Here is a 24,182-nt window from a genome sequence, read left to right on the forward strand (position 1 = left end):
GCCGGGAGGTAAAATCCGTAGGGATTGCAGGAGGAGGAGGAGGAGGCCCAGCTCCGGGAGTGGAGCGAACAAATCCGGCCAAGGCCTCACAAAAGCCAGTGCCCGGGGTGGAGGAAGATGGAGGAGGGGGGGGCCCTTCCCTTCACTGAGAGGCTTTGGAAACACCACCCCCCCCTCTCCCACCTCGGCTTTGTGCAGCTCAGCGGGGTGCTGCCCGCACAAAAAAAGCCCCTCATCCCCTCATGTTCATCGTTCCATGCCGTGGTGGGGAAGAGTTTTCCCAGGAGGGGGCCATCGCCCACCCAAAGGCTGGTGGGTGCTGCTGCGGTGGGTGTCAGGAGGAGGGAGAAACCCCCCCCAAACCACCAGAGCTTCACCAGCAGGGCCTGGGCATCTGCAGGGTGCCCCAGGAGGGGGCAGGGGGCAGGAGAAGGGTGGCATCATCCCCAGGATGCGGGGCTCCTCTCCAGCTTGTACCGAGGCTTAGAGAAACTCAAGTGTGGTGGGGCATCCTCTGCCTTTTGGGGAGCTCGGGGTCTGCCTGCAGCTCCCCGTGGGGTTTGGGGGTGTTCTGGTGAGGGGCAGCAGCCATCAGAGCCAGGAGGTTGTGGGGTGCTAAGCTTTGGGGACCGAGGAGGGGTTGCCACAGGGATGGGGCCACAACCTGGCACCCGTGGGCATGTCACCATGAAGAGGAGGGTGCCATCGGGGTTGTGGCACCGGTGCAGACCCACTAGTGGTGTGCCCGGGCTTGTGGGAGGGGGAAGAGTCGAAGGAGCTGCTCTTACCTATGGTGGATGGAAAAAAAAAAAGGAAAGAGAAAAAATCCTATTGGGAAGTTCCCGTTAGCAGTTCACGGCCATGTCCACCGTGCCCGTCCCCTCCCTCCGCTCACCATCCCCGTCCATGTCCATCCCACTCTGTAACCAGGTTTTCCCCGGCGCTGCCAGTCTAAACAAGACCTTGCAGTGATGCTCAGCTCAGCTCTCACATCGCTCCCTCCCCCTTCCCTGTCTGAAAGCCTGGGGCTAATTTTTTCTTTTTTTTTTTTCTTTTTTTTTTTTTTTCCTTTCTTCTCAAGACTTTAAGTTTTCCTGGCTCACGTACTAGTTTATTGCTGGGGCAGGGGGCAGGGCTTTGCATGCTGGTTTTATAGGGTCCCTCCAGAGCCGGCTTCAAAAAGCTCCCAGTTCATAAATAGGGGGGGAGGTTGTATTAACCACCTTATTTTGATGGGGAGGGGTGCTCTTAGAAGTGAAATAATTTGGGTTTTGTAAGCTTTAAGGGTAACATAGCTTGGAGTTTTCATCTAACCAAACCTCTCTGAGCATGCAAAAAAAAAAAAGTGACTAATTTAAAAAAAATGCCACATTTTTATCAGAAATCCTCCCCTGTGTCCCCATGTGAGGTGGCTCCTTGAGTTACACAACCCCACAGGGACTTTTCCACAGGGAAGCCCCACAGCTTGCCTGTGCCTGGACCGCCTCTTGCCATCGTCAGGGAAGCAGTGGGGAGGGCTGGCGTTACGGTAAATAAAACGTGGGGCCACTTTGGAGCGGGGTTTCCCACCCCAGGTAGGGGTAGGCGAGAGAAAGCAGGGCTGGAGGTGAGGCTGGACGGTGAATTCCCTCCCGTCCCACAGATACGCACCTCTTCTCCTTCTCCAGAAAATGCCAGAATATTGAAAATTCTCTGGAAATTAAACTTTTTTTCCGTTCCCTCTTCTCCTCCTGAAAAATCCCAGCCTACCAGGGAAGATCTGTGTCCCCTCCAGGCTTGTGTAGCCCCTGGCTTTTACTGGGTGCGGAGAAAGCCACCGGTTCTTGGGAAAAGCTGAATTATACGCTGGCTTACGTCAGATTTACTCCTCCTGTCCTTTGCTCTAGCTGCTCTATTAATTTTCTAATGCCTCGAGCAATTACCGGACCTGGGAAACAGTATTTTTGGGGGCAGCACCCACAAATAACTGCAATAAATAAACCCTACTGTTAATAAAGGGGGGGGGGAACGGACATGGGGGTTGCGCTCACCTGGGTTTAAAAGGTATTTTTAGTGTGAATTTTCATGAGAAGCTGTGTATGTACAATGTGTTGGACGGCTTCTGGAGGAGAGCATCTCTCCGGGGGCTGTGGGGGGTGGACTCACACCCTTTTCCCCACCCATACACGATTTTTGATGTCCAAAGCGCTGTTCCCGGTGGGATACAGGGTGCAGAGGGGGGGGGGGGGCACGGGTGCTTCCCGGGGGCAGGTTTGGGATGCGAGGGCTCCATATGGCTGGAAGGGATTAGCCTGGAGGATTAGATGAGCGGAGAGGAGGGGAAAGTTGCTGCAATCCGCCCCCGCTCCCCCCAAACCCCTCATCTCTGACCCCCGGCAGATGTGCAGGGATGATGTCTGGGGACATCTAGCAGCGCTGTGGTTTTGGCTGTGCCCCCGGAGCCACGGCTCGGTCTCTATGCTGCCCAGGGGAGGGAGCGTGATGGCCATCACCTGGGGTGGGATCCTGAGCCGACGAGGCATGAGGAAAGCAGAGATTTTCCTCCTGCCGCTGCCTCGCACCCACATGTTGCATCTTCCCTCCCGTGAGCTCGAGGCGTTTCAAGCCCGAGCTGTTTGCTCAAGCTTTAAGCTCAACTGGAGAGAGCATCAGTGGTGCTTGGTGCCACACCACCCTCCTTGGACAAACCCACTCCTCAGGGATCAGGGGTGGATGAGCCTGGGATGCAGCATTCAGGAGGTCACACGTGGTGTGTGACCTTACCAGTGGCCATCCAGGGCTTGGGGAGGGTTGGCACCAGTGTTGCAGGGATGCAGGATGCTCCACAGCTCCAGGCAGCACTTTGGGTGTAAAGCACTCCATGGAGGCACAATAGAATCATAGAATCAGAAAGGACCTTAAAGATCATGAAGTTCCAAGCTCCCTGCCATGGGCAGGGACACCTCCCCCTAGACCAGGTTGCTCAAAGCCTCATCCTGCCTGGCCTTAAACACTTCCAAGGATGGGGCAGCCACAACTACCCTGGGCAACCTGTTCCAATATTTTCACCATTTTTAAGAGATCGCCCTGAAAACGGTAGGAATGGTGCTGAGGGGTGATGGCTTTTCTCCATTCAAGTCGGCAAGGGCATAACTCTGTCACAAAACCCATGTTGCTTGGGATTGGGGTTTGCTAATGGCTCTCCTCGTGGTGCCTCAGTGTTGCCATCCCAGCAAAGACTCATTTAAGAACCGTTTAGATGTGGTGTTGGGGGATATGGTGTAGGGGAGAACTTTGTAGAGTAGGGTAGATGGTTGGACTCGATGGGATTGCTTGGAGATACGGTTTAGTGATAGTGTTGCTTTTTGTTTGTTGTGTGGGTGTCTATTTTTGTCAAAGTTAGGTTGATGGTTGGACAAGATGATCTTTAAGGTCCCTTCCAACCTAGAAGATTCTGTGATTCTGTGATGATCCCAAGGGTCTCTTCCAACCTAGATGATTCTATGATTCATCAAGGGCTGGGTTGGCCCTCAGAGCATGACCACAGCTTCACAAAAGACTTCCAAGCCCATCCTTGCTTCTTGGTTCAAGGGTGGAGAAACCTTGTGGGCTTGTCATGGCAATGCTCCCAGGAGGGTGGGTGCTATAGGTTGGGTGCTATTTGAGTGTTGAAGAGGACAAAAGCCCGTAGCCATCGTTGCTACGGAATACAGGAGACCTCGAAATTGGCAATAAATCCACTCGTCCTGGTTAATTCAGGGCTTTGACGTGCTGCCCTGGGTCTGGCCGCAGCGGTGCCGGCTGTTCCCGTCCAAAGTCCAGCATCTTCCTCCCCATCTGCCTCGCCGGGGTTTGTATGAGGCACCGGACTTTGTACCCACACAGCAAGTCGCAGCCCTTTATTTTTTTGAAGTCAGCTGCCACCTCCGCCTCGATTTACAGGCATTTCCATCCCCACCACCAGCATATTTAATACAAGAGAAGACACTACGGAGCATCTCCAAACGTCAACAAAGCCACTTTTGCTAAAAATGATTATTTTAATTAATTTTTTTTTGTTGTTGTTAACCTGCCGCTTTGTTAGAGAAGGAGATTTGATTTTTTTGTTGTTGTTTTTTGGGGGTTTTTTGAATTTATTATTATTTTTTTTTTAAAGGCTCATGGTGGAAAAACTTTACTCTTCACAAATCAGCAGGCACATCCATCAGGAGCTGCTGTGAGCGGGGACGGATGCTCGGCAGCCTCCGTAGGTACACAAAACCCCGTTTGAACGTCTGCGAAAGGTTACGGCGGCGCTTGGAAAGCGCCGCCGGAACCTTTCGCAGACGTTCAAACGGGCTTTTGTGTTATTACACGAAGATGGTGGCCATCAGCATCTTGTCGGGGACGGGCAGATGGCGTTCACCTGCTCCGGACCAACTTCTTTCGCCCTTTGCCTTTGGTGTGTCAGGGAATAATACCGGGGCAGCTGCTGGCAGTAAAATAGGCTTAAGCAAATGGGATATTTTGGCATTCAAGTGCATGACAAGAATGGGAGTATTTGCATTAATTCCCTCCTCTCTTTCCCCCCGCGGCGGGAGATGGTGGAGAAAATGGGGGTGTTTTCCCCGCGGGGCAAAGCCGGGTTCTGGTTTTCTCCCTCTGGAGCAGGGGTGGGAAGTGTTGGATGTTGGTGTCAGTGCTTCATCCTGCAGCATCTCAATGCCCGAACAATGGAAATGGGATGTTTTTCTGGGAAGGTCCTGGTGTTTCCCACTATATTGCAAAGGCTGGGGGGAGTCTCACCCCCTTCCCTGGATCCGGATGAATGTTGGGTACCGGGCATCACTGCCTCCCCATGCAGGCTCCCAGCTTATTTTGTATTATTTTTGATTGCAAACAGTGACCGATGAGATCGTCTGGCTAAAACACAAGGTGGCAAAAATAAACTTAAAAAAATATATATATCTATTTCTAATCTGTGCCTATCTTTAATAGGGAAATCACTGCCGGGCACTGTATGACTTTGGGGTGTTCTGTGGTGCGCTGGCTAGCCGAGGGGATTGGCAATATCCTTCTTAGTTTTTTAGTAAATCCTTTGGACAAGTTAAAACTATGTTTTCTCAAATGCACGTGCTGCATCGGTGTGGTGTTTTTCTAAAGCTGAGGACTGTATATTTTTTTTTCCTTTTATATTAGACCACCAGTTTAAAATCTAGCTTTTCTTATAACCCCTTCCAAAATTCGCTTGGCAGTTTCAGGCTGGAAGAAGGCAGAGGAGCAGTGATTTGTACAGGCACTGGGAAGCACAAGTCAGACTGCCAGCACCAGCAGCCTCCCTTGCACCTCATCGACAAATGATTGCTGTTTTTTCAAGGGGGAGGCAGTATTTTTCCTTAATCTGAGCTTTTGAAAGGGCGGCAAAAGAGAGGATTTGATTTCAGCTGTGATGCTTAAGTCAGGGGTGGAAGGTGAGCTGGTCCACGTGCCAACGAGCATCCAGGCATGCAATTATATCCCGACAGCAGCAGTGGGAAGCAAGGGGCATCCCGAGGAGTAAACACACATCCACATTAACCATCACAACTTTGCAGAGAACTCCAGCAAATTACTTCTCCTGGCGGCTTTGCTTGCTGGTTTTTTTTTCCTTTTGGCTATAAAAAAAACCAACATGATTTTTAAAAAAAATTAGTCTGTAAGCTCTGCGTAAAGCTGGTGCGTCAGGAGCAAATCTGGGTGGAATCATGAAGTCTCTGCTGGAGAAAATACAGGTTGTGGGTGCGAGGAGCTGCAGGGCAGCGGTGGCCGAGAGGCCCTCGGTCGAGCTGAGGATCCCGCACTGATAGATGAGCAGTAGATTAATAGTCCTAAAGCAATTGCATTATCTAATGAAAATTTTATATAATTATTTTATATAAGTTTTTTGGCAGGTGGACCCTGAAATGGATGGTATTGATTGCTGGAAAAGAGCCTGGCCTGTCTTTTGCTAGAATTATTATTAGAGGAGAATTGATAGTAATTAATACCTGTGTATTTACAGGATTTTCCAGGCTGCTAATTGCACGAGATCCATTTGAGCTGCTTGGCAGCGGGGAGGGGTCCCTACCTGGGTTTTAAGACGTGGTTCTTGTGCCAGGGACCCCAGCTCCACCTTCACCCCGAGCTGGGGCTGTGGGGTGGGGGGCTCAGGGATGCCCATGGCAAAGCATCCCAAGGTACCAGGGATGCTCTTCATCCCCGTGGCATGATGCACCAGGGCTCTCTGCCCTGCAAAACCCTTCCTAAATCAGGGGAAGCACCACCAACCAGCCCGGCTTAACTTCCCACAAGTTTCCCTTTGCAAACCTTCCCGTACACACCCGCGTGCAAAACCCGGCCTAATTGCATTTAGTCTTGTTGTTTTTTTTTTTTTTTACACCTCCCATGCTTATCATCCTCCCCCCCATATTTTTGCAGCCCTGCCAAGTTATTTCCTTGGGATATATTTAGAGAAAGCCAGCTCAGCAGAGCGCGCTGGGTGTTTGCGTAAGGATGTTTGTAAATGTTAGCAGGAACGCTGGCGGGCTGGCGGAGCAGATGTCCCCGAGATGCTACCAAGAGCCTTATTTACAAACTTGTAAATGACTGAAGGGGTTTCCTTCCCGGGGATAAGGGGGACGCCGACTTAAGAGATTAAAATCCTATTGTTTCGTGGCCGGGGCTGCTGTCTCAGATTATCCTTTACAAGGGGGGGACAAAAAGAAAAAGCCCAGTATTAGCTTGAAACACCATTCAACTGTTTTGCCTTTTTTTTTTTTTTTTAATTATCTTTAAAGCTCAGAGAAAACACGGGGCTGGGGCTAGTTTCTTATTCAAGGAGGAGGGGGAAAAGTGGGCGAGCGTGGCTGTCCCCAGCCGGGGCGTATTCTGGTGCTTTGTGTGCTGGGCGGTTTGTAGGTGACGTATTTAAAATAAGGACAAAAAGTTTGCCATATCCTAGAAATACAATGAAGCTGAACTCGTGTGTGCAGCTCGGTGTCCCACGCAATGACGGTGTTTGGGTGGCACGGTGATACAGCCACAAGCCCATTTCATCTCTTTATTTTTTTTTTTAATACCTCCTTCTTGCCAATGCACAAAGCTTCATCTCAACCTCCTTTTGTCGCCTTTTACCCTAAAATGAACCAAACCCAGGTTTGTTTTGTCTCCTGGAGCATCCAGCCAAGTGGCTCGCAGCAGAGGAAGCAGAATGGTCTTTGGCTGGGGGGGCACGGGGCGCCCCAAAAACACTCTGAGCCCACCCATGGTTTCAAAGTGGGTGCCCCAGTGGGTGACCACGCTCCCTGGGCTGCGGTGGGTGGGCGTTTTATTTATTTTCAAGCACGTTGATGCTACACAGAGGCTGCCAGCCCCCCGTGGAGGGGACTGGTTGTGGGAGAGCATCCCTCGCTCCGGAGGCAGCGGTCGGCGTGCCGTCCTCCCCCCGGCGTTAATCGGGTTACGGCGAGGTGTGGGAGGGTGCTATTATTAAATTTAAAACCTGGGCTATGTAAGATGAAGGCAGCTTTAACGAGATGAAAAGGCTAGAGCTCGCTCCGGAGGCAGCGGTCGGCGTGCTGTCGTCCCCCCGGCGTTAATCGGGTTACGGCGAGGTGTGGGAGGGTGCTATTATTAAATTTAAAACCTGGGCTATGTAAGATGAAGGCAGCTTTAACGAGATGAAAAGGCTTAACTGGAGTCCAATTAAATTCCGCATTACCTGTTTGCGCAGCCTGCTTAAGTCCTGACCTGCGCGCCGATTCCTTCCCTGTGCTCCAAAGCCTGTGCTGTAGGCAAAAAAAGAATAAAATCAAAGGATAGGGATAGACACCAAATCACCGACCCGTCCCGAGCGTCCCCCCATGCTCCTACCGGAGGATGCTGCCTTGGAGTGCCTGGTGCTGCTCCTGCCGTGGTTGTGAGGTGTGAGATGCAGCCAAAAATCCTCTGTTTTTTGGCCCCGGAGCCAAATAAGTGAATGTCCGGCCATCCTTAGTTTGGTTTTAGGTCTGTGCCATGAAGATATTTCTCGATATCTGAATACCGATATCTGAAGGGAGCTACAGGAGAGCTGGAGAGGGACTCTTTGTCAGGGAGTGTGGTGACAGGACAAGGGGTAATGGTTTTAAATTAGAAGAAGGGAGATTTAGATTAGATATTGGGAAGAAATTCTTTCCTGTGAGGGTGGTGAGACCCTGGAACAGGTTGCCCAGAGAAGCTGTGGATGCCCCATCCCTGGAGATGTTCAAGGCCAGGCTGGATGGGGCTTGGAGCAACCGGGTCTGGTGGGAGGTGTCCCTGCCCAGGGCAGGGGGTTGGAACTGGATGATCTTTAAGGTCCCTTCCAACACAAACCATTCTGTGATTCTATGATTGCCGTGGCTGGGTTTGATGGAGGCTGGGGCCGGCAGAGTGGACTCTGTTGGTGGTGCTTCCCATGGCAGGAGCATCCCCTCTGCTGCCTGCCGGAGCCTTGCACCACTCTTTGGAGCTTATTTTTATGTTTTTTAAGAAGTGTTTGCCCTGGGATGCTGGGGGCAGCTGTCTGTGTGGCCCAAAGCCGCTCGCCGGAGTGCGTGGTGGGGACACCGGTTGGCCTGTCACAGCAGAATAAATACCATTGGGGGAGAACTAGGACCCGTTTTTCATCATTAATAGAAACCATTGCTTGCATTGGCGAAGCGTGGCAGGTTTGGGCGGGCGGTGAGCCAGGGCTTGGCTGGTGCCCTGCCACCCCACAGGGCATCGTCTCGCCGTGACACTGGCATCCTTGCATCGAGGTGCAACACCTTAGCCCACCTTGGAGATGCTCTTGCAGGCACCTCAGGCTTCTCCAGCCATGGGGATGAGGAGGAAGAATCCCATGGCAGGATTTCCACGGGGAGGGCGCATCCAGAAAGCTTCCCAAACCTTCCCTTGGTGGGGGCTGCCTTTTATTCCTGGGGGTGATGGTGTGCTGGCGATTTCAGCCCACCAGCTCAGCCTTGTTTTTTTAAATTCAGTCCCCCAAAATTTTCTCAGCCTCGGTGGTGCCTCATGGCTCCTCTCGGGTTGAGTCTGCCGGGGATGGGGGGGGAACGGGGAGGGGGGCAGGAAACCGCTCGCCGCACCCAGCCCTCGCCAACCTTCTCGCCCGGCAAAGACCTAAACCCGGCGTTAAAGGAAGTAAATAAATAACAGTACCAGCCCACAGCTCCTCCCGGGGCGGCGGGGGCGAGCTGTGCCCCCAGCCTGGGAAAGCAAATTGGGGTGACACCCCAACGCTGGCGCAGAGCCCCCCCGCTGCCTCTGCCCCACCGCTCTGAAACACGATGAGTACTTCTTCCTAAGGATTAGGTTAAGAAAACAAGCCGGTTTTAATAGCCCTTTTAACATCCTCCATAGGTTTTAGCTGAAAAACCTAACCGGTTTGGCAGCGCAGCCAAACAGCCCATCTTTTTCTCGTTTTCCCCTGTTTTTCCCCCATAACCTGGTGCCAGCGGGCTCCGAGCGCTAATCCAAGTGCCCAGCTCCTGGCTGTGCTGTTTTGTCCGATTTCCATTGCCTCCTGACCTCCATCCTTCTTTATTTGCAAAGCTATACTCGCAGGCAGCGGTAATAAATCAATTAATGACTCTGATGAATCGTTTAATGGCTGACAAAATAACACTACAGTCAACAGCTTGGATCTCTACAGCAGTACCAGAAGACGCTGGTTGACTCAGGGTAGGGAGACGAAACAGAGACTGTTAGCTCAATTAGTGCAATTAGTGTGCGATTTAAAGGCTTAGACGGCATCTGCTGGCGTACCGAGCCGGTGTGTTAACTGGGAGCTTCGGTTTGGAAGCGAGAAGCGGCGATCCAGATTGGCATCCCTCCTCTTGCTTCCACCAAAAAAGGGGGAAAAATCCAACATACGTGGTGGTGGGGAAAAAAAAATTTAAAAAAATAATATATATATATCTATGTATGTGTGTACATAGCTATATATGCATGCCCCAGGAACTGCATTTTGTTTCCAGTGTGGAAACAGCAAATTTACCATCTAATAAAAGGCAAACGAGCTGGTGTGCTGGCTGTGCCAGAGCGTTCCGTGCTCATCTCTGGCAGCGTTTCCCGGCGTGGTGGTTTGGTGGAAGGGAATTTGGGACACCACGTGCTACCGGGGACCTGCGTGTGGCTGGACACGGCTTCGGATTAGCACCAGCTTGGGCACGTTGGCACAACAGGCTTCGTTTAGTGGGGCTTGGATATTCACCTGGTGAAAGGGGCTTGGCAGGAAAACTCCAGCCAAAATCTCCAGAGTCCCTAAAAAGAGTTTCTTAAGCAAAATGGTGACAATCAGCCAGGTGAAGGGGAGCTGGGAGGGAAAAAAAGTCCTATATTTTTGGAAATCAGTCCTTGGGGTTTGGCTGCTGACCCTTGGGGTTGGAGTCCTCACCCCTAGGGTTTAGGAAATTTGTTCCCACTGTCTTTTCTTTTTTCCCCCCTTTTTTTCTTTCTTTTCTGGCTCATCCCCAGGGTTTTGCAGAGCTGCTGCAGAGGCAGCTGCGCTCCTGTGGCTTCGGCAGGGCTAAAGGTGCCTCCGTGTTTACCTTAGCGGCGGTGATGGGGAGGGGAATAAAAAAAAAAAAAAAAAAAAGAAATAAAATGTCACTTCGCAGCCTTGTAAATCATTCATCAAGGGCTGACCAATTTGGCTCCCATCCTACAATATGCTCAGGGCACTTGCGGGTTTTTAATTACCGAGTTCTGCCAAGCGCCACATGTGCGAGGAACTTTAAATCCCCGTTTACGCCGCGAAGGCAGAGGTGAGGTTTCAGGGTGTTTAGCGCGGAAAAATACTCTGCGGTTTTGTGGAAAAAAAAAAAAAATTTAAAAAAATGGGCATTTCGCTTCGAGATTTTCTTTGGCTGCTTTGCCCCCTCCCTCCCTGTTGCAGAGGGAAGGAGGAGGGCAGCGTGCTTTTCCCCCTGGATCCCATCCTCGCTCCCCGCCGCTTTGGGATCCATTTCGTTTTGGGAGATTCCCCCGGCAAAGGATTATGGTGGGCTGGAAATCTCTTGAAACCATAAAATATCACCTTGGCAGCTTTATTGCAGCGCTCGCCGCCTTGGGAGAGAAGCATTTTGCGTGATAGAGGGTTTAATAAAGGAAATTCCAAATGGGCTCGCTGCAGTTTGGGGCTCGGTCTTATATATTTTTGCATTAAGAACCGTCATCTGCTTTGCAGAGAAACTGCAATATGTTCATGGCCTTGGATTAAGATTTGGTTTTACTTTTATAGCTGACCCACTTGGGGGGGATGGAGGGAGGGGGAGAACTGGGTTCACTCCCTCTCCCGTCTATTTTTGCTGCCGTCTGATGTATAAAAAGAGCCTGGAACGGGCAGGCTTATTTTTCCTGCCAGGACTTTTTTTTTTTTTTTTTAATGAACTGTAAAAACACTCAGATCTGGCCTTTGCTATGGATGTGGGGGGAGCTGCTCGGGGTGCTATGTTCAGGGCCCCCCAGGGCTGCAGGGGGACCCCTCTTACTTCACCAAGAAGAATCTGGGGCTTGCTGGTCCAGGATAGTGAGATTCCCAACCAACATTGGGGTCCCACCTTGGCAAGCCTTAGGCCTTAATAACAATCCTTAATTTTCCAGGCAGCCCAAGTCCTGACATCTCAGCTTCTCTCCTCTGCTCACATAGAATCATAGAATGGTTTGGGTTGGAAGGGATCTTAAAGATCATCGAGTTCCAACCCTCCCTGCCATCACCAAGGACACCTCCCACTAGACCAGGTTGCTCAAAGCCTCATCCACCCTGGCCTTGAACACCTCCAGGGATGGGGCAGCCACAGCTTCTCTGGGCAACCTCTTCCAGTGTCTCACCACCCTCACAGCAAAGAATTTCTTCCCAATATCTAATCTAAATCTCCCCTCTTTCAGTTTAAAACCATTACCCCTCGTCCTATCGCTCCACTCCCTGATCAAGAGTCCCTCCCCACTTCCTCTGTAGCCCCTTTAGGTACTGGAAGGGGCTATAAGGTCTCCCAGGAGCCTTTTCCAGGCTGAACAACTCCAACTCTTTCAGCTGGTCTTCACAGGAGAGATGCTCCAGCTCTCTGCCATCTTCATGGTCCTCCTCAGGACTCACTCCAACAGGTCCATGTTCTTATGTTGGAGGCTCCAGAGCTGGACACAGTACTCCAGGTGGGGTCTCACCAGAGCAGAGCAGCAGAATCACCTCCTTTACCCTGCTGGCCATGCGTCTTTTGATGCAGCCTGGGATATGGTTGGCTTTCTGGGCTGCAAGCACATGTTGTCAGCTTGTGTTGAGCTTCTCGTCCACCAGCACCCTCAAGCCCTTCTCCTCAGGGCTGCTCTCAGTCTGTTCTACCCAGCCTGTATTTGTGCTTGGGATTGCCCTGACCCAGGTGCAGGACCTTGCACTTGGCTTGGTTGAACTTCACGAGGTTCTCATGGGCCCACCTCTCAAGCCAGGTCCTTCTGGATGGCATCCCTTCCCTCCAGTGTGTTGATCAAAACTTGGTGTTGTCAGCAAACTTGCTGAGGGTGCCCTTGTGGTTGTCATCGTACCGGATGCGGTTGGGGGCCAGGGCTGGCTCAGCTGCTGTCGGGACGTGGGGTTTGGTGGTGTGGGGGTGCTCCAAGCGTTGGGGTAAACCCAAGCCTGAGCAGGCTCCTGTGTACCCCATCTGCTCAGGGGATTTCCTCAGTGGAAAATTTTTCCACCAATTTTTACAGTGGAAAATTTTTCCACCAATTTTTATTGTGGTGGGCGATTTTCCTCGGTCCTGCCACCTGGTTTTAGGTGGGTAAGTCCATCATAAAAATTATTGGAGGGAGCAGTTCAGTGATCCAAACCCAGTTCATACCACCAAGGCTCCCTTGTAACTGCCCTGGGAACGGGGCTTTGTTTGGTGATGGGTAAATGAGAGTGCGCTTTTATGGCACAGGCATCACCCCCAGCCCAGCAGGGACGTGTGTCAGCCAGGTTCTTTAAGGAAAGATCTTTTTTCTTAGCGTTTTCCTTCTGGGTAGGAGCCTCCCATCACGCTGGTGCTTTCCCAGCGCCGCTGGCTCCGCGGCACAGCAGGGAAGTGAGTAGAAATAGAGATGCTGAGCAGGAGCGAGTGGGGTGTCTGTGTCCACCCCCATCCTTCCTTTTTGGGGCTGGAGCTGCTCAGGTGGCTCATCCTGGGGAATGTGACCCCGCAGATGGGATGTGATGAATTTGGAAATTGATAATAAAAGGTTGGGGAGGCATCCTTTTCAGAGGACGGAACTGAACGGCGAGCGGCAGGGGGAAGGTGGGGTAAGAAAAGCGTTTAAAAAGCCTTAAACCAGCTTCTGCCTGAAAGTGATGCATTCAATGAGGCTCCTTGGTGGACTAACGAGCCTAAATGCCTGGGTAAATGAATAAATAAGCCCCAGAGTTGTCCCCATTTTTTGTGCAGCCGTCTTCTCCTTGGGTGAATCACAGGGGCTGGTGGCTGCCCAGCTCTTGAGCATCCTTTGCTTGTGCCCTGGGGGATGAAGATGCTCGGGGCAGGGGGAGTGATGCTTAGGTCATGGGGAACGATGCTTTGGCCATGGGGAGCCATGCTTAGGGCTCTGGAGGTAACAGGCTAATCGACTCATCGTGGTGTGGGAGGAGAGACAACTTTTCGAATGTGGTTGGTGTTTTTTTTTTCTTTAACTCTGACTCAAACCCACCATGTTTGTCCTGGTTTTGTTCCCCCGCAGAGCGCAGCTGCCGCCCCGAGTCCCGTGCTTGGAAACATTCCCCCGAACGACGGGATGCCCGGGGGTCCCATCCCACCCGGTTTCTTCCAGGTAGGCTGCCGCCCCCCCCGGTGCTCGCCTCCCCCCCCACGCACGTCTTCGCTTACGCTCTGGGTGCCAGCGCTGTCCTGACTGTGGTGGTGGATTTTTTTTTTCCCCAAGGGGGATGTTAGGGAAGCAGCATGTCCGTGTAGCTGACCCGTCCAGGGATAACTCCTGTTCTGCTGTCCTTCCACGTTTGCTTTCTTTTTTTTTTTTCTTTTTTTTTTGTGGCCTGAAAGCGAATTTCTTTCTTCCTCAAAGAGGTTACTGTGTGTTTACAACCGATGGGGTTTTTTTTGTTGTTTTTTTTTTTGTTCCCAAAGCTGCTTGGTTTGTGTTTGGGTTGAGATTGTATTTGTTCTCCGGTCCTAACAGACGTGCGTAATTGAAAACATTCTGGATTTCGATTCCTGAAACTTCTCCCCCCCCACACTCCACCGCCCCCACCACCTCCCTCTCTGGTTAACCGCTTGATTTTTTCCAAATGCAATCACTGAAAGCATTACCAAACGCTGGCTGCGGCTCCAGGCGGGAGCTGGCTCCAGCCAAGTCCCCGAATGCCGTTGGAGGCACCTTGTGAGCTAAAATACCTAGTAAAGTCCCCAAAATCCCCTCTCTCCTTCCTTCTCCCTCGCCCAGCTCCAACCAAGGATGGTGGGGGGGTAACATACGTTTGGAGTGATGCTGATGGAAAAGTTCTTCACAATCTCACAGAAAAGGAGTTTTCAAAACTTGCAAGTCTTATGAGGAGAGGCTGAGGGAGCTGGGGTTATTCAGCCTGGAGAAGAGGAGGCTGAGGGGAAACCTTCTTGCTCTCTACAACTACCTGAAAGGAGGGTGTAGAGAGATGGGGGTCGGTCTCTTCTCTCAAGTCACTGGTGACAGGACGAGAGGAAATGGCCTAAAGTTACGCCAGGGGAGGTTCAGGCTGGATATTAGGAAAATTTTTTCACTGAAAGGGTTATCAGCCATTGGAATGGGCTGCCCAGGGAGGTGGTTGAGGCACCATCCCTGGAGGTGTTCAAAAGACGGGTTGATGTAGTGCTGGGAGGTATGGTTTAGTGATGGTGATGCTTCTTGTTTGTTGTGTGGGTGTCTATTTTTGTCAGTTAGGTTGACGGTTGGACAAGATGATCTTTAAGGTCCCTTCCAACCTAGAAGATTCTGTGATTCTGTGATTTTTTTGGGGGGGAGGAGGGGGTTTCTCTGGAATCTCTTTGCACGGCGTGAGCCGCGGCAGTTTGCACCAGCACAAGCTCTTGGTGCATTCAGCTCCTCCTTCTTGAGGGAGAAACACTTGTTCGTGTAACAAATGGGATAAGAGTTGAAAGGAATATTTGTTTTGGCAAGCTGGTGGTTTTATTTCTTTTTTTTTTTATCTGGGCTTGTGATTTGTGTACGGGAGGACTCCTCGGGCAGTAGACAGGCAGACCCGATAAGGCGCTTGTGATTTATTGTGGCGATATCTGAGCCCGATATCGCCGATGGCGTGCGTATGGCAGAGGGGGACGGAGGGTCCTGTCTATTTTTTTTTTATTATTTTTATTTTTGTTTTGTTTTGTTAGAGAGATCCCATTTCCTGAACGTGCTCCTGACAAAGTAAGAATATCCGATATTGATCGGGAACCCTAAAAGAGGCGAATCTTGTCGCGGCGCACGGCGGCAGGGGGTGAAGCCAGCAGCAGAGATGCTATCTCGCAGGTCGTAGCTGCTGCCAGCCACGCCAGTGCCAAGCTGCTGCTTCCAACAAATGTGCCTCCAAAAAGTCCTGATCTCGCCCCGCGGCGAATCTGACTGTCCTTTGGGGCTCCTGCTTCACACGGAGCTGCGAGGGCTGCAGAGCTGGCACGGAGTTAGGGCAAGGCTTCAAGAGCACGGGGTTGGCTTTCCCCCCGAGGGGAAGGTGAGGAAGAGGAGCCGCATCTCCCCAGACGCGCTGTTCGTGCTCCCATCTCGACTCCTCTCGTTGACAGCCTCCAAGCTGTCCCCCCTGCTTTCCTTTCCATCCTCCCCTAGCATGTTTTTTTCACTGAGGGTCTGATTCAGGAGCAAACAACCCATCCTCGCTCCCTACTTCTCAGGTGGCTGGACCAGGAGCCACTGGGGAAACGGGCTCAAAAGCAGCTCTGCTTTCTTAGGACTTTCTTAGGCTTTCTTTTCTTTTTTTTTTGGGGGGGTGGGTGGTGAAAACCCAGCAGAAATAATGGCACGGGTGCAGGTGTCGTGTGGGGGGATGCTGCCCATCCCCGGAGCTGCCGGAGGGAGGAGAGGACGGGTGGCGATGCATATGGCTCGCATGTGATATCTCAAGAGCCTGCCTTCCCTGAAAGCCCTCCAACATCTGGTTTCTTCTCCCAGCCCTGGGGATGGAGGGGGAGGAGGGGAGAAGAAAAATCCCACCTTTTAACACAGGCTGAACATCGCCTCCATGAAAGCCTGGCTGATTTATTGCGAGTGCTGGAGCTCGTTCCAGCTTCAGGAGGTGGTGGAGACCAGCTCCTGCAGAGGTGGGCTGGAGGCTTGGTGGTGACCTGGTCGCAGCTCAGGGATAATGTCCTACCTCTGTAGGAAATTAAAGTGCTGAACTTAAGAGGGCAAATCCAATAAAGGTCACAGGAGATGCAAAGGACTCCTCCCTGACCCTTGGTGTGCCAGCCCTGGGAATGAGTGAGGGTCGTGGTGGTACCAGCTTGGCCAGTGCCCTCCTCATATCAGCAGACCAGAGGATGGAGATGGCTTGGGGGGTTCAGCGTCGAGCTCTTCTGCACCAGGGACCTGCAGGGATATCCCTGAGGGTAGCAGGCACAGGCACACAGTTTTTGAGAGGGTTTAGATGGCCTGATCCTGTCCTGGCATGGTGGGGCATCATACCAGGAGCTGAGGAGGGAGTCACCAGCAAAGGTCAGGTTGCAGAAACCCCACGCTCTTGCCCTGGGGGGCTGCGTGAACCCCCCCAACCCCACGTGTTTGGATGTGTGCAGCTGTTTGGCAAAGGGAAGAAAATTAATATGGACTTTTCCAGGGAGCTAGTGGCCCAAAAACCCGTGGGAGTGAGCTTGGAGGAGAAGTGACGCGCCGGGAAGGGAAGAGAGGAGGAGCCCAGGCTGCAGCCAACGTCTTGCAGGGAGAGTCCCTTCCCCGCGCTGGGGCTCAGCAGCGACCTTCGGGCTGGGGGCCAAGGGAGATGCAGCCTTCAGCGTCTCCTTCCCAGAACCTTCCCAAAATGATGGGAAAGGAGTGGCCCTGGGCACCTTTGGGTTGGCGGGGCGTTGCGTGGTGCCAGGCGGTGGCACGGCATCGGGCAGTGCCCCGGACAAAAGGTGGCCGGGTTGAGGGCCAGCGTGGGTAGATGCTTTTATTTAAATCCCTCTCTTTGTCCCTTTTGAGATGAGCAAACAAACCCTCTGCTCGTCCTCCTAAAGGTCAGGGGAGGCGTTCCTGCTTTTGTTTCCAAACCAGGATGGGAGCCGGGGTGCAGATCCCTTAGAGGAGGGATGCCGGGGAAATGTAGGAAGGAAAATCAAAAAATTTAAAGTGATTAACACCACACCTTCTTAAGATTTAATTAAATGGGGGTGAGTGGGGGGTGTCCAATCAGCAGCCCCCCCCCAGCCAGGGCCGTGCCTCCTCTCCCCGGTGCGAACTCCCCGCGCCGCCCCGTACCCCGCGCGCTGATGAAATGGAAAGTTGACCATAAATCAATGTCGGCGGCTGCGTTAGCTATGCATCAGCGGCTCGGCGCCGAGATGCACCAAAACAAAGCATCAGGCTGCTCCGTGTTCCCACACTGCCCCCTAATGCAGAGAGACCTCGGGAACCCGGGGAGGACGTGGCTGGGGGGGGACAACTCCCCCCAACACCCCCTGCCCTCCCCGCCTCTCCTCCCCACATCCCGGGGAGCATCACTTTGGGTAAGGTCACCCACCAAGGGGTGAGGACGTTAAAGTCAAGGGCAATAGGAAGGGGTCCATGTTGTCCTCCTCCCTCCTTGGATGCCACCATTTTCCCCTTGCTTGGTGACGTCTCGGTGGGCTTTGCCAGCAGCTGTGGTCAGCCAGCTCCAGCCAGGTGGCACAAGAGCCTCAAAATTGGGCTACCCTTCCCAAAATCCCCGGGGCAGAGCTCAGTGTCAGCCTTGCACCAGGCAGGGTTTGTAGGAAGGTGGCCTAGGAGCTGGAAGAGAGGAAAAGCAAGCGTTGGAGAAAGTTCTTTTTTTTTCTCTGGAAGTTTAGTAGGATGCCCGAGGCTTTTGTACCGAGCGTCTGGAGCATATGGTGGGATTTGCAGTCAACTTTCTCTCGGGTGCTCCAGCCAGATGGAGGTGACTGTTCTTGGCTCCGGCTGACACGGGTTTGTTTCCTGAAGAGCTTGTGTTTAACATATTCCTTAAAACCAGGCTTCTGCAGTTGGGAGCCCCAGCTGCAGGCGAGGCAGAGCTCCTGCCCACGGCTGCCTTCCGCCGTCTGCGGGGGAATTTGGCCCCCCCCTTTGCCCTGCCTTGCCTTGCTTTGCCCTCCTTTGCCCTTTCTTGCCTTGCTTTGCCTTGCCCTGCCTTGCTTTGCTTTGCCTTGTCCTGCCTTGCCTTGTCCTCACTGGGGATGGTGCAGAAGGTGGCCACGCTCCTCCTCCCTGTGGGCACCTGGAGCACCTGAAGGCTCCTTCAGGGGTATCTTAATTTTTTTTTTTTGGTTGACAACTTGCAAAACTGCCCTCTCCTTCGCTAGGAATAAAGCTCCTGTCCAATAAACCCAGGCACGCATTTAATTAATCCCCATCTAATTTATTTTGGCATTTTCTAATGGCAAAAAGGGGTAGGCAGGGGCAGGTATTTTTAAAACACGAGATGCCTTCTCGTTGCTTGCTCTAAATGGTCGGGTGTCTCGTGGCGGCGATGCTTTGCCTTCTCCTCCCATCCTGCATTGTTCTGCCACCCCCAGAGGTGCTCGGAGAGGTTTTTAAATAGAAGAACTCCCCCATTAGCTGAAAGTATGGAGCCCATAAAACACGATCCATTTGTGGTGAATTAACGCTGGAAACATAAATTGACACGCGCGGAGCTATGATCGCTCCTGCCATTTTCCATCTTTAATATTTTACAAGAAGTTTGAGGAGTCGAGCTCCTGAAAGGCGGGAGTGGAAACAACCTGATCGCCTGGAAACTCTCCGTAGAAAGAAGCAGCAACAGCAGCAAACTTTGGTTGTCTGATGGGCCAGGTTGGGCTTTTAAAGTCCCCCCCTAGAGTGGAGGAGGGGGGGTGGAAATGAAGCAGAGAGGAGGCTGGGGCACCAAGAGCTGTGGGAAACAGTTTCCTCTAACCCCATTTTAGCTGTTTGGGGTTGTTTGTTGGTTTTGGTTTGTTGTTTGTTTTTTTTTGAGGCAGCTACAGGAAGGTGAAGAGTAACACCACCATCACCACCCCCCGCAAAGGCAAGGCATCCAGTTTGGGGGTGAAAAAAAATAGGGAAAAAATGAGAACTTGAGAGATGATGGAGTTTCTCAGGTTGGGGGGAGCGCTGGTCTTGAGGTGGGAGTGAATTCACCACCCAGCAGGTCCTGCTCGCCGGGCACGGCGTGTGGGATGTGGCTCCGGGACATTTGGGATGCGGAGGAAGCAGGACTGCGTGCGTTCAGCCTCCTCTTGTAACAGCACTAGTTAATAACTGCTAAATAGCCGTTTTTTAAGGAGGAAAAGAAAAAAAAAGAAAAGAAAAAGGGGGTTGTTGTGTTGGTTGGAGCCCACATGTCATCTCTGCGAAACACTTGTCTCGACCGCCGCCGTCCGTGGGGATCATCCGCCGCTTCCAGGGAAACCCGCGTGAAGAAAGCAAGCCATCCGGCGGGCGGTCCCGGCCCTGGGACATCTGCAAATATTTAGGGAGATAACGATATCCAGAGGGTGCTGCCTTTCTGCTGGAGTGGAGCGGCCGTGCCAAGGGGGCCGCGGGGGTGGCAGCCCCCGGAGCCTGCCTTTTGGATGCTGCCGCTCTTGAGAAAAAGAAGAAAAGAATGAAGGAAAAAGCCAAAAAAAAGAAAAAAAAAAGGTATTAAAAAGGGGCCTCTCTCTTGGCTCCTCCCCGCCTGTGGAGAGGTTCTCATGAGCTGGGTGTCTGCAGACACGTTATCCAGAAGTCTCTGCCGGGAGTGGGACCACCTGGGATAAGGCGATGGCGAGGATGCAGGACCACGCTCCGGAGGATGCATCCAGCAGCACAAGCAACGGATGCTCTCTGGATCCCATTGTCATGGGGGATTTTTCTCTGGTGGAAATGTGTCTTCTAGATGCTTTTTCTACAATAGCCATACGTGGTTTGCTCTGAAGCTCTAAATGCAGCCCCAAAGCCTCACCTCCAGGCCCAGCTGGGATGCGTGTAGGTGGCCATGTCCTCAGTGCATTCAATACCTGTTAACCCCACACCTTCACACGCCGGGGGACACGAGAGGGAAGATGTCAGGGGTTTAAGAACTTCAGGATGGAGTCTGCCTGACTGTCCAGTCAGTTCCTGGGTAACAACCACCTCTTCCTTGCAGTGCAGCAAGGTGGGCGTTGTGGAGGACCTGTTGGCTCTTGCATTGATGGGACTTGAGAGATGGCCTCTGCACATCCCAGTTTGTCTGTTCCACGCAGTTTCATGGCTCCTTCACCTTTGCCAATCTTCCCTACCCCAAATCCTGCAGCTGTGCCGTGTAGGAAGGGCTTCGGTGGTGGAGAGACCTCGTTGAGAGGTGCTGTGCTCCATGAACCAATGGTGGGAGGTGGCTGCTGTCCCCCAGTGCGGTTTGCATTCACAACAGACAGAGTTAAGCCACCTCAGAAGCTAAAATAATTCAAGTTTCATGCGTGGAGAGGACTTCTGCTAAAGGTGGTTGATGCCGCAGTTGGACCACGGAGGTTTGTCTTCTCCAGCGTGGTGGGACGTAGAGGGAGAAGGCACGGGGAGGGTTGTCCAAGGTTCTCCGGGCAGGGGGCTGGTTGGCTTTGGCTCCTGGAGAATAAATGGTGGTGTAAACGGTGGGACATCATCTCCCCGGGCGCAGCGGCTGGAGCGGGGAGGCTGGCAGGAGGCTGCTGGTTTAAATCCGCTTGGCTCCATCTCGCCGCCGAACCGTTCAAATGAGAGAAGAGAGAGAGAGAGAGAAAAAAAAAAAGAAAAAAAAGAAAAAAAAAAAAGAGGAAAAAAACCCACCCTCTTACTTTATTTACATTGCACTCAAGTTTCCGCCGTACAAAAGATTTGCAGGTGCAAATATGTCCTGCCTTCATTAACTTCCCCTCCCTTTTTAATTTATGTGATTTCAATTTTCCTTCCCTGTACTGTTAATTAGGGGACCCTCTAATCAGTACCATTATCACAGTGGTATTCATGTTTAGGAAAGCTGCTAAACAAATGCTTGCAAAATTGCTAAATGGCTAATTAATGTCTGTTAATTAAGAAAATTGCTCATGGTAACAAACCATGCCATTGCTGGCAGCAGCTAGAAGGCGAACACTTGTTGAAATTAGTAACGAGGCAGGTAGAGAACATCTGCTCCGGCGCCGGTCCTGGAGCTGCCGTCGCTTCCCATCACCTACTGACAAAGCTCGTTTGCTTTCTCTACCAATTATACCTCCTTTGACTCTCAAAAAAAAATACCTTTTTTTTAAAAAATTCTTTTTTTTTTTTTCTTTTTTTTTTGGTCTCCTTACGTTAACACGCACCGCTATCTTCTTCTTGCACCGAGCTCGCGGTTTTTCCAAGCAAATTTTAATTTCGTGCTTTTAAGGGAAATTTAAAAAAAAAAAAGGGAAAAAAAGAAAAGGAAAAGTGGGCGTTCGAGCCCAAAATGTCAGCGGCTGCTGCATTGCAGCCTTGAACCTGCACCGACTAATCTCTCCTTTTTTCCCCTAGACATCCTTTCTTTGCTCGCAAGCCATTTTACTCGCATCCCTAGGGAATCCACCTCGAGGGAGGATGTTGCATCCGTCCAGGCTGGCGATGCAGCCCCCACTTGTGCCGGCCAAACGTTGGGACGTGCTCCTCGTCCTCTGCCCTCGCTCCATCCAGCACCTCCACCGAACCACCGTCACCTCCAAAATAACCCAACCCCAAAACGCAGGGGCGTTTCCGACCTTTGGGATGAGAGAGGAGAAAATTATATCATTTTTTTTCCTTCTTTTTTTTGGTTCGGGGGTGATTTTTTTCGCATTTCCCCCAGCCTCTCTGGTCCTCTCCTGCATATTTTTTTTTCCTCCTCGTTGCACGCCCTTCCAAAGTGTTTCCCTGTGTGTTTATCATTGCAGACTTGGTTGAACTACCGGACTGTTTACCGTCAATGTGGCTGCTGTATTTTGACAGATGTTGTGATTTTTAATAAATTTTTTCATTATTTTTTTTTGGGGCCGTATGTAATTATTCATTGTTCAGCTACAAATGAATAGAAACTCGATTTAAAAGAGGAAAAAAAAAAAAGAAAAATATTTTAAAAAGTGGGAGAACTGCCTCCCCCGACCAAACAGGTCGATCCACCCGTCAATCCTTTTTTTTTAGCTCTTTTCTGCGCTTTCATGTGCTAATCTATAACCTCCTTCTACTGTCTGACCTCACAGGGACCGCCTGGGTCACAGCCCTCGCCACACGCACAGCCTCCACCCCACAATCCTAACAGCATGATGGGACCCCACAGTCAGGTAAAGACACTAGCGATGGGTAGGGCTGTGAAACCGGGACGTGGGCTCGATTTGCCTTTTTTTTTTTGTATCATTTTTTTCCTCTATAAGCATGCTGGGCAGCGGGTACCCGCCTTCCCCCCCCACCCCGGGGAGCATCCCCCCGGGTGTCCCAGCTCTGAAGCAAAATGGTGGGTTTTTTCCCATTTTTTTTTCTTTTTTTTTCTTTTTTTTCTTTTTTTTTTTTGGATGTGCAGTTGTCAATGGACTGAGAAGTCAATCGTGGGTATCAGACTGTTTTACCTTCCCAAGGTAGCCTGAGAAAATTTAACTTGATGTGGGTTTTTAAGCTTCCGTTAGTAGCAGCGGTTGTAAAAAAAAAAAGTAACTTTTAAGTCTTTCTTCTTCTTTTTTTTTTTTTTTTTCCAGTCTTTAGCATTGGGGATTTTTTGTGTGTGCGTGTCTGTATGTGCTTATTTGCCACTTTTTTAAATGTATCTCTATATATTTAAACTTGCACAGTGTTCTAACACTCAGGGTTTCCCATGCACTGATTTTAACAGCCTCACCTAGTATTTCCCGATGTCAAACGCTCTCAAACAATAAATCTACAGAGAAAACGTTAAAAAAAAAAACGGACTCCGGACATCTCTTTTTTTTTTTTTTTTTTTTTTTTTCTTTTTAAAATTTCCTTTTAAACGATCCTAAATTCCAACGTGTATGGTCTCTAACCGGTGTGCGTGGGGAGCGTGATGCCCCCCCTGCAGCCCGGCCCTCACCTCCCTTTTTTGTGTCCCCGCAGCCGTTCATGTCGCCGCGCTACGCCGGAGGTCCCCGGCCCCCCATCAGGATGGGCAACCAGGTACTGTTTCCCCAGGGATGGCTGTTATTTGGGATGGGGAGGGGGTCAAGGGCCATGTGTCCTATAGATGCTCCTTGGGTTTGCTTTCTTCGGGCATCCTCCGTTCTCATCCTCCATCCTGGAGCATCAAGCATCACGCAACCATTTTATTTTAAATTTTTTTTTAATTATTTTTGGGCATATCCAGGGTGTAAACGGCACGTGCCCACCTTTTTATGGGTGGTGTTTTCACCACACATTTTTTTATTGGTGGTGTTTTCACCACACCTTTTTTTTATTGATGGTGTTCTCAGCCCAGCCGTGCCATGGGCTCGCTGCCCAGCTGAGATTTTTTTCCCCTGCAATCGCAGAAAATTAAAGTGATGGAGATAATCCTGCTGGTTGGGTTGACTCAGATCAGCGGCGGGGTCAAGCAGGGCAGGTCACCGCTGAATTTTTTGGGGGTTGGGTTTATCCTCTTAGCCCAGCTTAAACAAGGGTGGTTTGTTTCTGGTCCTTACGGACGGAGGCTTCCACCCCACGTGCTGCCCAAGCGCGGGGCTTTGCTTGAGAAATTCATCTCCTTCCCCACGACGCCCTGCAGATCCACAGGGGTGATGACCCGACCAGAGGTTATTCCTCATTAAAGGGAAATTAAAGGAAACCCCGTAATTCCTTTGAGTAGGAAAGGTGACTGCGCAAAAATTGTCTCGGGAGCTCTTTCTTTTTTTTTTTTTTTCTTTTTTTTTTGGCTGACAACATTATTTTTGTATAGCTATTAACGGGAAGAACAGAACAGCCAGGAAATGGGCTGTAGCAGCTTGCTTCGTGGTTGTGCCTGCTGGATTTGTGACTTGAATTGCTGGAACTTGCGAAGTGATGCTGAGGCAGCTGAGATGCAGCTG

General features: G+C 51.3%; 1 protein-coding gene across 2 annotated transcripts in view; it reads left to right on the forward strand.

The window, feature by feature from the left end:
* SSBP3 (single stranded DNA binding protein 3) overlaps nucleotides 1–24,182 on the forward strand; it is a 46,457-nt gene that overhangs the window by 14,193 nt on the left and 8,082 nt on the right. The window contains exons 2-4 of one of the 2 annotated variants that reach the window (XM_014939412.1): nucleotides 13,711–13,800; nucleotides 22,377–22,457; nucleotides 23,239–23,298. In XM_014939412.1, the coding sequence (XP_014794898.1) occupies nucleotides 13,711–13,800; nucleotides 22,377–22,457; nucleotides 23,239–23,298 (231 nt within the window). The remainder of the gene's footprint in view (nucleotides 1–13,710; nucleotides 13,801–22,376; nucleotides 22,458–23,238; nucleotides 23,299–24,182) is intronic. The other variant, XM_014939413.1, reaches the window with a different exon arrangement.

The sequence above is a fragment of the Calidris pugnax genome, unplaced genomic scaffold, assembly GCF_001431845.1.
Source record: "Calidris pugnax isolate Ruff unplaced genomic scaffold, ASM143184v1 scaffold18, whole genome shotgun sequence".
NCBI classification, from domain to species: Eukaryota; Metazoa; Chordata; class Aves; order Charadriiformes; family Scolopacidae; genus Calidris; species Calidris pugnax.